General features: G+C 34.9%; 1 protein-coding gene across 5 annotated transcripts in view; it reads right to left on the minus strand.

Moving 5' to 3' along the window:
• TTC7B (tetratricopeptide repeat domain 7B) overlaps positions 1-16,516 on the minus strand; it is a 140,244-nt gene that overhangs the window by 32,644 nt on the left and 91,084 nt on the right. For 2 of the 5 annotated variants that reach the window (XM_062577172.1, XM_062577169.1), the window contains 5 exons: positions 15,398-15,514; positions 11,170-11,267; positions 7,984-8,148; positions 6,053-6,103; positions 517-657 (listed from right to left, as the gene is read on the minus strand). In XM_062577172.1, coding sequence (XP_062433156.1) covers positions 517-657; positions 6,053-6,103; positions 7,984-8,148; positions 11,170-11,267; positions 15,398-15,514 — 572 coding nt within the window. The remainder of the gene's footprint in view (positions 1-516; positions 658-6,052; positions 6,104-7,983; positions 8,149-11,169; positions 11,268-15,397; positions 15,515-16,516) is intronic. The other 3 variants (XM_062577173.1, XM_062577171.1, XM_062577174.1) reach the window with 3 other exon arrangements.

Consider the following 16,516-nt stretch of genomic DNA (forward strand, 5'->3'; position numbering starts at 1 on the left):
TATAAACAAATAATATATTTATTCCCCCTTTTTTTTAATCATGCGAGAAATTGATACTTTTTGTACAGCAAACTGTCATACGCACTATCTCAAGACCTAACATTTATTTAGCAGTTAAAGCTTAATGTCAGCATTTTGAAGAGGGAGAAAAAAAGTAACAATTATTTCATAAGAACCAAACACGATATGTTCTTAATGTAATTAATGAATTCCATAATATTTAAGTCTGATCTGATGACAAGAAAACACAACTTTTAGATCAAAATAAAATAAATAGCAAACTCCATTCACATCAATTGCCTTTTTTTCTGAATTAAAAAAGTGTATTTGAAAACGTAGAAGAATGATGAATTTTGAATGCATCTTAAGATGTCCAGGTTTAATCTGATGTGTGATGACAGATTCTCAATGAAACGCACAGACTTCTGCAAGTTCTTAGGCTAGCAAGTAAGAGAAGGGACAATGAGAGTAAAAAAAGGGGGGAAAGAGGAAGGAAGGAATTTACTTTCACAGTACCTGCATGAAGCCAAATTTGAGCCAGAGTCATCCAAGGATGCAGGGGACCTTGTTTGGGGGCACTGCTTTGCAAAGATGAAGCAACCTCAGATAACGCTTGCTCCACTCTGGACGCTGCTATTGACGTGGCGTGGACTGAACCTGTAGAAATAATAAAAAAATACTATCAGAGAAAGAATATATGCCATATATGCTACATGAAACATTTGCTCTTAACCTTTTTCATAAGAGTTTTTGCTTGAAATTTTTTTTTTTTTTACTCTAGATTTAATTTAAATGTATTATTTTGGAGGAATCTTTTGAAATGTCAATTTAATTTTCCCTGTTATGAAAGCTTTTATACTGGTCTGAAAGATTGTGTATTAAAACACATTAACAAACACTGGTAACTGTACCTGACATGGTTTTCAGTAGCCACCACAAATACTCACTGTTAAACTCAACATCTCTTTTAATGGTAATGTATGATCCAAAAATGGGTTTCTGATGGTATTGTATACTGTAATCTTCAGTTTGCTGCGTGCACTTTGATGTTAGTAATTGCTATGTTTTTTCACAGAGTGCAATTAAGGGACTATTTTAAGACTAATAACAGAGAGAATAAAAGAGAGAACTAAAATATACAAGATAATCACAACATACCCTATCACAAATACACAAATTAAACTGCACTGAATGTAAACCTTAGCTAATCAAGAAGGCTGAATTAAAATGCCTTATGGCAAAAAAAACCCACGCTTCCATAAAGTATACTTCCAAAGCATACTATGAAAAGTATAATTCTGCTAAAATGAAGCATTTACAAGTGAGATTAAAATCTCATTGGCAAATATTGCCTTTTTCAAAGCGCTAGAATTGAAAAAGCTTACATAAGTACTGTACTTTGGATATCCAAAAACTGATAGAGTACTTAGCCTTTTTTTTTAAAATCAATACTTTGAGCATTTTAAGCTACACTCTTTCTTGTCATCTGAGTATCAATGTGACAAGATACACCAGCAGACTAGAGAAGTAGAAGGAAATCCCAGCACACAGACCAGTGGGAAGTGGGAGTTTGTTTACAAGTGTGCATCTTGTTTCCCTTAACTGATGGGAACAAGAAGGGACAGGAATAAAACCAAAAAAGCACTGCACATTATCAGCAATGATGTTCAGCTGTGTTTTAATTTGTATTTTATATATCACTATGAACAAAGAATTGCCTTGAGGATCTGAAACAGTATATGGCCATGATATTTGCCTTCTTTTACCAGCTGATGAAATATCTCAAACTCCACACTGCACCACAGCCAAACATTTACTCAAGCTTTTATGCACCTTATCTTTAAAGCTTAAGTTCCCGAGAAATATAAAAGGGAATTCTAAGCGAGAAAAACATGGAGCTTATTCCAAGAAAAATACCAGCAGAGGTACATAAATGAGCACTAGTTAAACAGCAGTTTCTTGACTGCCATCCATTTCTGTAAGGCATGACACAGCAGCCTGTCACTTCTAGGGACTAACAAGGAAGGAATCTCCTCATCTCCCCAGAAGAATTTGTAAAGAAAAGGTGCGATTCACTGACACAAAGGCTACCATCTAATCCCCTCCTTCTAAAAGGCAAACATTCAATTTAGTATCAATAAGTGTCTGTATTTTCTATTACATAAAGCATGTATCTATGTCTAGCTAATCAGGCCACCAATTATTTCATACAGAGAGTGTACTGTCAGATTTTAAGTCTCTATTACTTGATTATAAAGTGTTAAAATAATATACTACTAAAACTTTTAACAGAGAAGTTGACATAGAGAACTATACCATGTTACAATTTCTGTGAGCCATAAAAGAATTGCTGTCTCTACTGAAGTTTAAACAGGGTGGTTACCAAGTGCTTTCTATGGTAATTAATCCCTATCCCAGATTTTGCTCTAAGTGGCAGAAAGCAGTCCCTTAATTAAAAACTCACTTCACTAAATATTTTTATTAAAATGGTTTATATTTCCTGTTCAAGAAAAAAGTATGACTTAAAGTATTTTAGCAATTAATTCTCCAAATAAAACACACACGAACAAAAGATCTGCAAACATCCTTATTTCAATCAAACCACTAGGAAATTGTTATCTCTTATCTTTCACTAAATTAATATGGCTGATACAAATACAAGTGTGTTTTAAATAATCATGAATATTAATAATTTAAAATCTAAGACAGGCCATGTTACTTAACTGTTTTAGAAATTCAAACTAAAGATTATTCAACATAATCAGTAACTAATTTTTTGTACTACAGTTCTATCAACACTCACTGTCTCTGAACAACATGCCAACTAAGTAGTTTGTTTGTGTTTAGGTTTGAAAAAAAAAAACGAACAATGTTAGGCAGAAGTTCAGTGTCATCTTCAGCAGGTTTGTTTGGAAATTCCAACTTTAGAAATCTTTCATGCTTCTGTTTTATTTAAAAGCATGGGGAATTTAAGGATTAGTGCAGTGGTTTGGGGGGGTTTTGGAGCCTCTTTAAGGTATCAGTTGAGAGACAGCTATCAAGCCCAGTGCCATGCACAGCTTTTTCCAAAAGGATGAGAGATGACCTCCAGAACAGCCTTGTACATCTCATCAACACAGCCACTGCATTGCATTTCTAGATTTTTACTTGGTACTTTTATCTATTTATTTAAACATAACAGTAGTCCTTTTACACCACCGAAGTTAAGTATCTTTTAGGTACACTGCACTCATGCAGACAGCTCTAACCCAAGAACTTCTAAATGCTTCTTTGGTATTTCCACAATTGGTTGTCATTGCACTCACTTCTGGGTCTTTCTTTTAAAACACAAAGTTTTCATTTTGCTAACAATTAAAAATAATTTAAAGCAGTCTCCTGAAAGCTGTCAACATTGTCTATTAAAAGCTTATTCTGCCCTTCCTCCACATTTTCTTCAACCCTTCCCTTCTCTGAGAAATCAATTCCCTGTTTTAAGTCAGAAGTTTCCAGATTGAGATCTTTATAATCACATACTAACAGTAGAATTTATAGTAATTTTAATTAAAGATGGTTAAAATGCATAGTGGTCTGTGAAAACTAATGGTAAAAAGCAAGCCTCAAAGTCTGCTCTGCCAGTTACTTATTTGCTGGTTCCCTGCTCTATTCTGTCATCAGATCTGCTCTCTTCCAGTCGTACCTAGACTTTTCTTATTTTGGTCTGTGTTCAGAAGTCCTCAATCACACCCATCTTTCACACTTATTGCTAGAATTCACTCAGCTGTAGCTCCCTTCAAACACTCAGAGTAACAGTAATTTATGGTTCGAAACTTTTCTGCATCTCTCTCTCTCTCACACACCCACCCACCCACGCTCTTCCTGGACACCTTCTAGACCTGCTATTATAGTATGAAACTTGAGAATCGAGAAAGAATTCCCTCAAAATACCACCAGCAGCAAAGAGCATTTATTTTTAAATACAAAAACATGGGGTCTGGAGCAGTAATACATCACCAAAATGAATCTCTGCTATTCCCTTGGGTTTGTTTAGTTTTGCTCTAATGCTTTTTTATACTAAAAGGGCTAGCTGAAAAATGGATTGTATTTGCAAGATCTAGAATTCACTTATTAAATGACATCTTGACTAATGTTTGGAATCCCAATTATATCACACACTGCAAAGTGTGACAGAATGTCTTAATTTTCCTATCAAAATAGCCTTTCCCAAGTACACTAGCTGTAACTATCCACTCAAGTTCCTATTATTCCTATTTGTCCAAAATTTACAGAGCTTTTACTCACTGTAGTAACACGGTAATTGCAAAAACCTATCGTTGTGTCAATGTTTCAATTCAGTCATCTCAAATAAAAAACCTACCAACAGGCTTGGGCAAATGCAACTGAACCAAAAAGTAAAGAAGTTTCACACAGAAACAATGGAAAGTTCTTTCTTTTGTCAAGATGGACCTACGGTTCAACTTTGGCAAACAGTAATATTTTCAATTTACTTCTCTTCATGTTTTTCTTAAGATGAGCATCATCAGAAAGTTTGCACAAAATCATTGTTTTAAATACCATGAGCCTTCCTATGTAAATAGAAAGGGTAACAAATCCTTGTCTTTTATACTAACGACATGATGACTTTTTCACTTTTGCCTTGGTCATTTCCAAATAATGTCTTAATATAACGTTGCCCAACGTACAGGAACTAAGATATAGACTAGCTGCACTTGATCACTGTGCATCCTTGGAGGAAAAGATCACTTTGCTATGTGCACCAGATTTTCCTTCTGAAGATAGGAAAAAACAATGGATTGACATCCTTCATAGAACATATTCATATCACCTGATAAAAGCACTATAAACAGGATTTTCCCTTTATACCATAAAATGCATGTTATTAGAAAGTTTCACATTTATCACCTTTCTTAATCAATGTATCAACATTTATGTAGAAAAAGAAAGCTTTACAAGAAATGCTCGTGTGGGATAAAAGAGAAAACAAACCCATAATTTTCAGCTTTACATGCACACAAAGCATCCAGGAAAAATATTAACGGTGCAACATGCAGAGAACTGTGCTAAAACAAGCAAACGTACAATACACAGAGAGGCAGTACCTTCTGCAGGACTAATATATCACCTAAATGATGTATTTAATACAATACATTGGTAGGTTCAGCCAAAAGTAACATTTTTCCTATCAAATTCATAATATGCCTGAGATACTTTTCACACTCAGACTACAAAGCTAGCCTATCTTTTGGAACAGTGTTACACAGGGCGATCTTACTAGTCAGGTATCGCATTTTTAGAGCATCCTCTTAGCTTTCTGAAGAATGCTTTCAGTACTTCATCACTGTCAAACATGCAGTTATACAGCACCTTTTACTTTTCCTTCCTTAATTAAACTGGTCTCATGTGCTATCTGATAGAAATCTGTGAAAAAGTAAAACAATGAATGTAAAAGAAAGTTCACAATTTATTATTCAGGGCTAAACATCCAACTTCATGATGTAACTCTTTAGGGAGAAAGAATGTTATTTTGCACCTTGGTTAAAGTGGCAATTATTTTTATTGACCTATATTTTTTATCCTCATCATACTGCTTTTTCTCATCATTTCATTAAGAATGTGCCCTTAAGAGAGATATTCTACAAGCAAACTCGTACAAGAGAAAGCAGCAGCTTGCTACAACTCAGGAGAGATGTTGTAATGTTACATTCTAGACCAATATACTGCTTAGTTACGGCAGCAGCATAAGAACTTCTGTAATAAAACATTCTGGCAGCTGGCCACTGTGTTATACAACACCTTCCTAATATACCTTTATTTGCAGTCCTCTAGAAATGAATACTGCCTCTTTAATTATTAAATGCAAGTGTTAGTTGAGTGCATTCAGCCCTCGTAAGATTACAGCCCTTGGGGTGACTGAATGGGCAAACAGCATCAGCCTTGCTTTACAGGCTATCAAACTTCCACTGTTGATGGACAAAGCATGTACATTTTGTGGTAAAGGAAAAGGTGATTTAAGTCCTTAAGAAATTAATAGAACTGCACAGTGAATACTACTTACAAACTGAAAAAAGGGAGTAAACCCCATGAAAGTAAGCATCTGATGGATTGCCTTTGAACAACAGATCAAACCACAAATTAAAATCCAAACTAAAAGAAAATATATATATATATATATATATATAAAATCCAAGAACTTCAAGAAAGCCACAAGATTTCTGATAATCTTCAAACTGTAAATCAGGTTTACAGGTTACAAAAGACAAGAATTTTTAATAAGGTGATTGTTTACAACAAATATTTTCAAAGAACATTTGCTTCACCTCTAAAATCATGTTCCTTTTCAAGATAAATTGAAAGTCAAGCCAATAATACAATACACTCTTTCTTTCTTTCCCCAGAAAAAAAGAGAAAGATAAAGAGCTTGAGTTTTTCAACCCTAATAATTATACTAACATGCTACAAGTATCCAGGCAAACCTCTACTTATTTGAAGATGGAGAAGTTTGACTTTCATAAATTATTTACACCATACAAAGGACTCCAATATCTGTTTCTTACGGTTCAACATCTTCTCATGCATATTTTGGAAATTCCTTTCCCTGAGATTATAGCAGCTTTCACCTAAAATGGAAACCTCAAGCTTTCTGTCATGCAGTCTGGGCTGGACTCCTGCATTCTTCCAGTTTCCTCCATCCTCGAGTTCTTGTTAACTTCCACCTCGTCAAGGAACAAGCACTTTAATGCTGAGTGGGACATACCGTTTATGGGACTAGACCTGAGCAAGCTCAGCGCAAAAATGACCCAACCTGTAATTAATCACTTATTCAAATGCTTCAAGATGAAAGTCAGACTTCAACTCGTTGAACTTCGGTAGAACAACAGATCTCCTCAAGTCTCAAGGAAGTGCTTTCACAAATTTAAACAGTTACAACCTACATACACTTAAGAACTAACATTTTCAAAACTCTAGTCTTATGCTAGCTACTCTAATGAGGAAATTCTGCTAAAAGACTTGTTTTCTAGTTTTTGTTTGCTTTTTTTTTTTAATCTTTAGGAACTGATGTCATTGACATGATATCAGTTCAAGCTAGCATCAAAAGTGAATTTCTTTGGATTGGATTAAAGTAACACAGTGACAGAAACCATTTTATGTATAAAGCTAAGAGTGAAGGATAATTTATCAGACGTGAGAAGGCATTAAAAAGAAATATCTGGAAAACTATCTGTATTTTACCCTGCCAGCTGAGCTACTCTGGTAGCATTACTGTACAGTTGTATACCAACTACATGGGAATTAATCCTACAGTGTGTTTAAATTAGCATTGTTTTAATGAAGGGAGACGCTCTTGACTTGAAGGAGGATAAAGGTGATTTTCACAACCATAATTCCTCAGAATCATACCAATACACTCGATGATGAGAAAATACACACTGATATTTCATGCAATTTTTTCCTTCACATGAAGGAAGGCTCCCAACCACAGGGAAGGTTTTGTACGCAATTAGCTGAATGCTTTCAAATCATGGCACTGAACTTAAGTTACTAAAAATAGCATGGATAAGAAAGAAATCATGTGGAAGAGACAGTCTTGTTAGGCAAAAGTTGCCATCAGTGCTAACATCCACTGCGCGCTGCAGCAGTCTTGGTGTTGAAGTGCCAAAAGGAAAATATTGATAGGTGCTACAAAGTACTATTGGCCAATAATATCTTTCACCAAACAGCTATCGTCTTCTGTCACAGTCATGAGAACAGAAAATTAAATATTTGTAACTCTGTGTCTTTTGGGATCAATACAACACAATTTATTTTACTTATTTGCCAAATGTCTTAAAATACATTAAATATTTAATCAAGTGCATCTGAAAAGCCAGATTTCACTAACATCCTTTGGAGGTTAAATTGTTTTAAACACTGTTTATCAGTTAGGAAGATTATCAGAAATATACAACAAACACTAACACATCCGTCAGGAAGAGAAAACCAATTTACAGCGAGAAGGTGCACAGGGCTCAGGAACTTGGTCACAGTATGGAGAGGCTGCATGGGGCCAGACAAAGGTATCTGATTTAGGATGAGGATGAGGAAGATGAGAAGATACAAACAGTTGGAGAGGAGACTCTGTTCTTGAGAGAGAAGATGAGGAAGTATCAGAGGCTAAAAAGCGAAAGAAAGAAAATGATAAGGGTGGAGGGGGGGAGAGAAAAAGATCCAAGAACAGGGTTTAATGGACTCACGGATGCAAAAAATGGAAAGCACTTATTTCACCATTCAGTAAGATGGAAATGATTTCTACATAAAATAAACATCAGTTTTCTGAGAGCAACTTAAGAAAACCCCTTAGTCACATGCACTCTTCTTCCATACAAAACTAGCTTACAAAACCAAATTGAAGATTACATGTTTTTTCCTATGTTATAATGCAGAAATTTGTGAAATGTGTTTAAGAGAAAATAAAGACTTAAGTTTAAAACTCAACTACTACTGTTACTTCTTATGACAAACTAAACTTCAATTTTATAAAGTTTGAGTGCCACTTACCTTAACCAAAACAGTCAACTACATCAGTTGATTTGCATTCTGTATAGCTACCTTTCCATGGGAAATGAGTCTGCCTCCTTTCAATGATTAATAAAAATTTTTTATATTTATTTACTTCATCAATAGATACAAATACAAATACATGCCACTCATGACAAACCAGCTAAAATAGGAGGCAAACTTTAAATAGATTTATCACACTTACTCAAAGCATTTGATCTGGGCACCAGAATTAACAGTCCAGTCTTTAAGAAATTTAAGAAATACAATATTTTTACACACAAAAAAATCACAGTAATTTACACTTAAATTATAAACTCTCTTTTTGAATAACTTTGTATTTCAATTTCAGCTAAATTGATATAATGACCAAAAAGAATGCTTTATGCTAGTTTATATAATTGCATTTTAAAATCCTTAAAAAAAAAATAGTTGTGAGCACATAAGGCTTTACATTAGCTTATAGCCCTGGTTTCGTATTTCTCAGGTTGGTAATGACTGGACAGGGAAAGCAGATCATCATTTCCACAGGTGGACAAGCAAAATGGGAAAGTTTCACGTGCACTTGTGTACACACACACACACACGGTAGCTTTATAGTGTATAAAGGGGATTGAAAATTTTGGTTGTAAGATGATTTTCCCAATATCTTCCCCATATATCTCCAATTAAGTACTGAAAATGTCAAATCTCTTCTGCCTTTCTGAATATAGGGGATCCACAGAATTTGCACAAGCTCTTTCAGCCTGTTAAGGTTTAAACCTTAACTAGAACATCCTGACTATCAACAAAGAACTTCTGTTCAAAATTTTTTTTTGACTGGCTGCCTGAAATTTTCTCATTCAAACTCTATGCCAAATTTCATCTCTTTTGTTCTTATTATATCATAGCCCTTTAATTTCTGCAAAGTTTTATATATAACTTCCAGATTAAGAATTTAAACTACACCTTTGGTATGGAGTTTCTCTGTATGTGTATCTACACAGTACAACAAAGCCCCAGCTCATGCTGGAATTTGAGTATTGGTATTGTACTAGCATTTATTTGATTAGAACTAACACACACACACACACACACACACACACACACACACTCCTCCCAACATACACAGTTACCCTTTGCACACACACAATTACCCTTTTAAAGAAAAATAAACTAAAGACCACCCTGTATTTTTCTTTTCCATCTTTTCCAACTTGACAGAAATAACTCAGCCACATGCTAAGATTCAGGAAAAAGAAACGAACTTCTACAAAATCAGAATACGTAGACCCTGTTTCCAATTGAGATATTGACTGAACAATTTGAATTTGGGGGCAAGTTTCTTAAGCAGCTCACAGTTCTGGACGAAGGCTCATCTTTAGGTAAAACACCCGAGGAATACAAGTCTTTAAAAATCACCAACTCCTTATGCTCTTAAGCATGGCACAAAAAATAGGACACCCTCTAGATGTTGAACAAAAGCTCAGCGTCCCCCAGGAAAACACAAGTAAGCCCAACAATTACTAGGCTATACTTCATAGACAGTTTCTGCTTGTAATTCTTTGAAACTAGCTGACCAGATCCTTATCAAAATTGTTTGCCCTTTCAGCATACACAGAGCACTTCCTATGTATGCATAATGACAAAAGCTAACGAACGTTTGATCCTACTTCACGTTTGAGAAATGAAAGAAACAATTTTTCTCTGCTGTACAGTTCTGTTATTAAACATCACACATTTCATTGTATCCTGATTTATAGGTCAGTGTATTCTAATTCATTGGCTGGCAAACTCTTCCATAAGCCGTTTGTATTGAAGTATGATTAAGCAGAAAGGCACATCTGAAAGTGGTCAGGAAAAACATGCTATGGATCTGACAAATACAAGGAAAAAGAAAAAATTTCATACTTCTAATGCAATGGTAATGTTCTGTAAAGGTTTTTGGAACTATCATCATCCCACTAATTCTTTCTCCAAATTTTACAAAACACATGGCATGCAATTACCATGCCTAATCAGCTTTTTGTTTGTATGACTTCTAAGGCATATTAATTGGCATTATGATAGCTGAACATATTAAAGTGGACAAATCACATATTGCAAATATTTTTTGTCATGTAACAGTCAGCTTTCATGCACTGCACCTGCAAAGCACTATTTTTGCAGCATATACAATTTATAATAAATGTTTTTCTTGTAATGTCAAAGCTATCTATGTTCAGTGAACCAACCAACCTATGTAATTCTATTTTTTATATATGGCTTTAACTTAATTATTAATGATATGTTGATTTTTTTTACAATTAAAGTTTTCTTAAATTTTCTGGATTTGCATTAACAAAGTATAATGGACAGACAAACATAGAACTCTGGAAAACAGGCTAATTCAGCATACTGATTTTTACATAAGAGCATACCACTAAGCTCAGCAAGATCCATCTCACAGACATTTTAATTTACAGACAAGGTAGGCCGCAGGTGCTTCAGAAACAAGAGAAACAAGTCCTAAACTGCCAAGTAGCTATTTCCATTCATTTCAGAATAGTGAAAATATTTTCACCATAAATAATTCCATTTTGCAAAATAAGATAAAAATAACTGATGTAAAGTCTAGGTATGGACAGTTCGATTTTATTGCTCAAATGCAATTCCCACCTGTTTCAGGATCACTGAAATCTGGTAAGGTAATTGTATTAAGTTGCCGTCTATCAGCAATAGCTCTGTCTAACAGGCTGCTCCCACGTCCGGAATCACTGTAATCAAGTACAGAAACTGTAAGCCATTAAAATATAAAATTATATACTGAGATACAAGTTGCATGCTGCTCTCCTCCTACAAAGATTCTTGCTAAAAATACGAACAAATTTAGTACCAAGCACTGCTAACCACTAACAGTGCATTAAGTCAGCTACATTAAATCAGAATTAGCTCTGCAAACCTGAATCCATATTTACTTTATCAATTCTACTTTCATAATTAATACAACCAAGAAGGGAATACAGAATTTTAATTCATGACTAAAATCTTTTTTTAAAAAAAATGCTGCAACTTAAACTTTCATATAGTATAAGGTAAAGTTATCACTTTAACCCAAGATGGCAGATACGAGTTTGAGAATTCCCAGTTTTCCCATGCTGAAGAGAAACACTGAACTCAAGGAGTCTAACTTTAGGTAAAGTTGTTATAAAGATGTTATAACAACATTTCACATTAAAAAAGCAGCACTTACCTCCAGAACGTTTTTGCCCATTTTTTAAAAATACACATATTACTGACAAACACTGTTGTAACTGTTGTTCTGGATTTAATCTTAACAGTGCAATAGGATATTTTGAATACTTCTAAACAATTAGGTGCTTAAGCAGTTCCAGGGGTTTTCACAAATTGCTCCTGTGGACAAACACACTGAATTTCTACTTCAGGTGTAACTCAGTATCTGTCCCTCAGGCTTCTTATTAATGTACTTGCTAGAAAACTAATTGCCCTCAGAACTATGATTAAAGATTCAGCAGAAGAACGAGACTGAAGAATGAACTCTTCCTTGTCCTTAAAACGAGCTAAGTATTGAAACACATTGGCAGAAGAATATGTGGAAGCACATACGGGTGGTTCCATCTTTACTTGCTATCAATTAATGCTCACATAAATTAAATAATAAATTAGAAACAGAAAAACAAACAAAAACACAGCAATAACAGCTCCATTTAGTAAAGGGCAAACTTTTGTCTGATTCTCATCTTATGCCAATACGAAAAAATCTCCACAAAATTCCTATCTTAAAGTAAAGCCTCAGCAAGACTGGAATCCAGCATATCTTTACATCCGCCTTCATCTAAAATTGCCTCCTCCTTCTGAAATTGAACTGACAGAAGGGCAAAAAGGCCTTTCAGCAACTCTCTGCAGTTCCACACTTCAAGAAACACTGGGATAATTTCCTCTCTTTGTACAGCTGTTGCTAAAATGGCACAAATAAAATTTTGCAATACCCTAACATTACTACGAGATTATGATTTTCTTACAAAATGATGCCATTATAGAAATCCACAGGAAACAGAAGGGAGCTTTCTGGGACACAGACTATCAGCTATAGTTATTACATCAGTTGGTGCATATTTTCTGGAAACTGCTGTATTAATTACTTCCTCAATCCACCGGCAATGACATGCCAAATGTTGCTGACAAGGAGAGCAAGGCTTAGCATAAATATCTTTTAAGCACATCACTGGCATCGTGGTCGGTTCCATTTTCCTAATGCAAACTAAGAACTGGAAAAGAATTGAACTATTTTCACATGTACTTCAAGCAGCAGGCTGAAGACAAACACTTCTGACATGATCTTTATTCCCTAAACTGTTCAAGACTGCATCACAAAATAATTTCTAAATTTGTATAACCATTTAATGAGAAAACAGTTGTTTGTAAGCAGAGTAAAGACAAAAGAAAGCTGTTCTAAAACAGCTGAAAAAAAGGCAAAGTGTTGCACTGAATTTTTACTTTGTGTGGTGTATCTACTTAATCTTTTACTAACGAAAATAAATTATTAATGAGGACATTGAACTCAGTTTTATTCCACAAAAGCTGATTAACTGCAAGAAGAAATATTTAACATCAAACAGAGCTTATCAGAAAAGGGAATTTTTATCTCATCAGCAAAATATTTCAAAATTAGTTTCCAGTCTAAACCAGAATAGAAAAAGATGTTTCAAATGAGAAATGCTGTGAGGAATATTCAAGTCTTTGAACAGCATTCTAAAAAGGTTTCAATTCATTAGAAGACTGCTTTTTATTATCTCAATGAACTTCACTAAAGTTCTCCAATTGTTTCCAGTGGGAAGCACTGTTTTCAAACAATGCTTTTCAATGAAAAATTAGTGTTTTAGAAGTTACAAAGGTTGTAAGTTTTCAACGCAATCTTGCATTATTATTCCTTTCCACACCTGGAGTGCAGCTGGATGAACAGATCTGCAGAACAGGTCAAATTTCAGTCACAGTGATAACTGTTGTTATGAGTTGGACAACTTTAGACCACCTTACATACCTTGCTTAAAGGATACAATGTTAAGTACTCTCAGCCATTAAAGTTCACATAGACCATCCAAGGAAAGGTTGTTGCTTGGTACCTGCATTATATTGATCACTATAAGTGAATGAGTGATTTGTGAAACCTGGCTCCTTCTTTCATCATGGCACTTTCCTACAGCGTTTTTCTACTCCATTCCCTAATTGTTTTTAATTTTTTTTTTGTCACTAAGGCCTCAAGAAAAACTTTACATGTTAAGCTAAAAAAAAAAAAAAAAAAAAAAAAAAAAAAAAAAAAAAAACTCCATCAGATGCAAGGTATTCATCATTAACCTTCTTAGAGGTTCTTGAAGAAGAATAAAAGACATCAGTTAGCACACACTGCTAGACTGCTCTTTGAAGCTGATACAGGCAAGAAGCAAGGTTTCAGTCATAACTACTGCTGATATTGTAAAGGGATATGACAAGCCACAATTAGAGTCCTCGCCTGTAGAGAGAATGTAACAAGAGAGATGGAAGGTGAAAAATCTTATTTGGGCATGTGCAAAGCCTCACACTGAAATGAAGCTTACACAGAAATTGTAATTATTCTGCACAGCACAGCATTCTGATATTGTTCCTAAAAAACAAACAAAAACCAAAAAGATCTCTCTACAACCACCATTAGGTCAGAAGAGAAATACTCTTGCAGGTCTTTAATACCACCTCAGTGATTTAACGTTGCATCAAATTCCTTTCTAGTCTTGACGTGCTTGCTTCCTACCACCTTCGAGTCCTGCTCCCAGATCCACACTGCAGTGTCAGTGTCTCCCAGGAGTAGCTATGACCAACTCAGGTCCCTTCCAAGACTTCTCCTGCCATGCTCTCCAAGCATTCCAGTCCTGAACTGTTCACTAGCTCCCTAAGAGAAGAAGCAATCTTCCCTCTCCACCCACTCTCTAATTCATCCAAATTTCTTAAAGCAACACATGTATTTATATAACCAAGACTGAATAAAACTGAGCAGAACAGATACCTTTCTAGTATTATGATAAATACTATCTGATGCTAGCTCATACAAGTCTCTTCTCCTGCAGCATCTCTCCCCCAGAGGAAACAACTGTCAAGCCTTTGAACAACCAGATAACAAAAAATTCTGCTCATCCCCTTCTGCAGGTACCTGATAAACATGTTGAATAGCACAGATACCAGCACAGCTTGTTGCACAGCTCAGTTGGTGGCCTTCCTCCAGCATGAAAACTGATTGTTTACTCCTACCCTTTCCTACTTTTTAACTGAGTATTTATTTATACAAATACCTTCCCTTTTATTTCACAGCTTATCTAAACATGTATCAGAAAGGACCTTCACAGAAGCCTTTTAGAAACCCAAACAGAACTATCTTAACTTAGCAAATACTTATTGATCCCTGTGACAAACTGAAATCCCTTTCCAAAGCAATGCTGACTTTCCAAGCATGTCAAGCATCCATGTGACTTCTAATTCTGTTGCTTCTATATTCTTAATCAAGTAAATCAGTGAAAGCTCTTGAACTAAGTTGACACTACAGCAATCTCTCCACGAGACAAGATAACTGAGATCAGGGGAATAAACTAGACAATACTAGTAAAATGAGCATGGCAGAGTTACCCATTCTCTGCAGAGGTCATTAGCTTTGGTGCACCTAACTTCACAAAACATAGGGTGGTTCCTGCATATCCATCAGCTGGTATCTTTTGCACTTCAGCCTCTTGTTCCTTACATCTTGCAGTTTATTCGTATGAAATACTAGAACAAATAAAAGCACGGCTGCTGACCTAATATTATCCTGGGATTGAGGAACACACTCATGAGTTTTGCAGTATACAATTCTACAGCATCTTACCTTGGGTTAGTGAGATTATAGCAGGATTTCCAAATCTGAAGCATATGTTTACACGTAAGGAGTGCTTCATCCGGGCCTCTGCACAGGGATTCCAATTTGACTTTTGTAAACAGCAATCTAGTGAGAAGGGAAAGGACATTATAGAAGAAAGAAAAATTCAGATTCAAGTAGAACATATTTTCAGTGATACCTAACATCTGACCAAACTGGAGAAAACATAACTTCAAAGTGTTAATTTATGTATGTTTCATGAAGTAATTACAATAAAGTCAATTATATAATGCTGTCATCAAAGTAATAGCATTTATTACAAGATGGCCTTTCAATTAGAAAGAAACATTCATTTACAGGAAATTTTTTTGAGAAGTTAAAACAAGACAATATGATTTAGTGAAATCAGTAGGATCATTAAAATGGCACTTTATATGTGAAAAGAGAAGTCTTTGTTAAGGAAAATCTATGAGAAAAATATTTTCAGTAACTGGCTCAACATAATAGTTATTTAACATACAAGTCAGGAAGGAAAACAACTTAGTACTGATGCATACTACTTGCTTATACATAAACTTCTTTATCATCAACTTCTATTAAATGAGATGGAAGAGACTATACTGAAAAAAGATATTATTAGGCCATACAGATTTATGGAAAGTAGTTCAGCATTAGTAAGGTTAACAAGAAAATCTAGCACTCTACGTTTTATGCCATCAGAAGGTCTTGAATTTGATGTTTGATGTGAATTTTGAACATTTTGAATACTTCAAAATGATGACCTGAAGAGAGAGCATCATTCATTGAACACAATCATGTTTTGCTAGAAGCCACTATAAATTAATTCTGATTTCAAAGTTTGTTTCTAGTGGCAGCAACACAAATCTAGCCTTACTAGAAGATGACTGCATATTCCTTTTATCAGTAGATGGTTCCACACAGAGGTAACTTAGATACAAAACTTCCTGGATAATTAAAGAATATAAAGGTAATATGGCAATAAAGAAGCTAATGAAGTGGTATGCATGTTTATAGAAGTCATAGCATCTGGGAACCGATAATACACTGGAAAAACACTAATTTAAAAGCAATTTTTAGTAAATTGTAGGATTTCAGAGCACAAAACAA

This window comes from Rhea pennata, chromosome 5 (genome assembly GCF_028389875.1).
Source record: "Rhea pennata isolate bPtePen1 chromosome 5, bPtePen1.pri, whole genome shotgun sequence".
In the NCBI taxonomy this organism is placed as follows: Eukaryota; Metazoa; Chordata; class Aves; order Rheiformes; family Rheidae; genus Rhea; species Rhea pennata.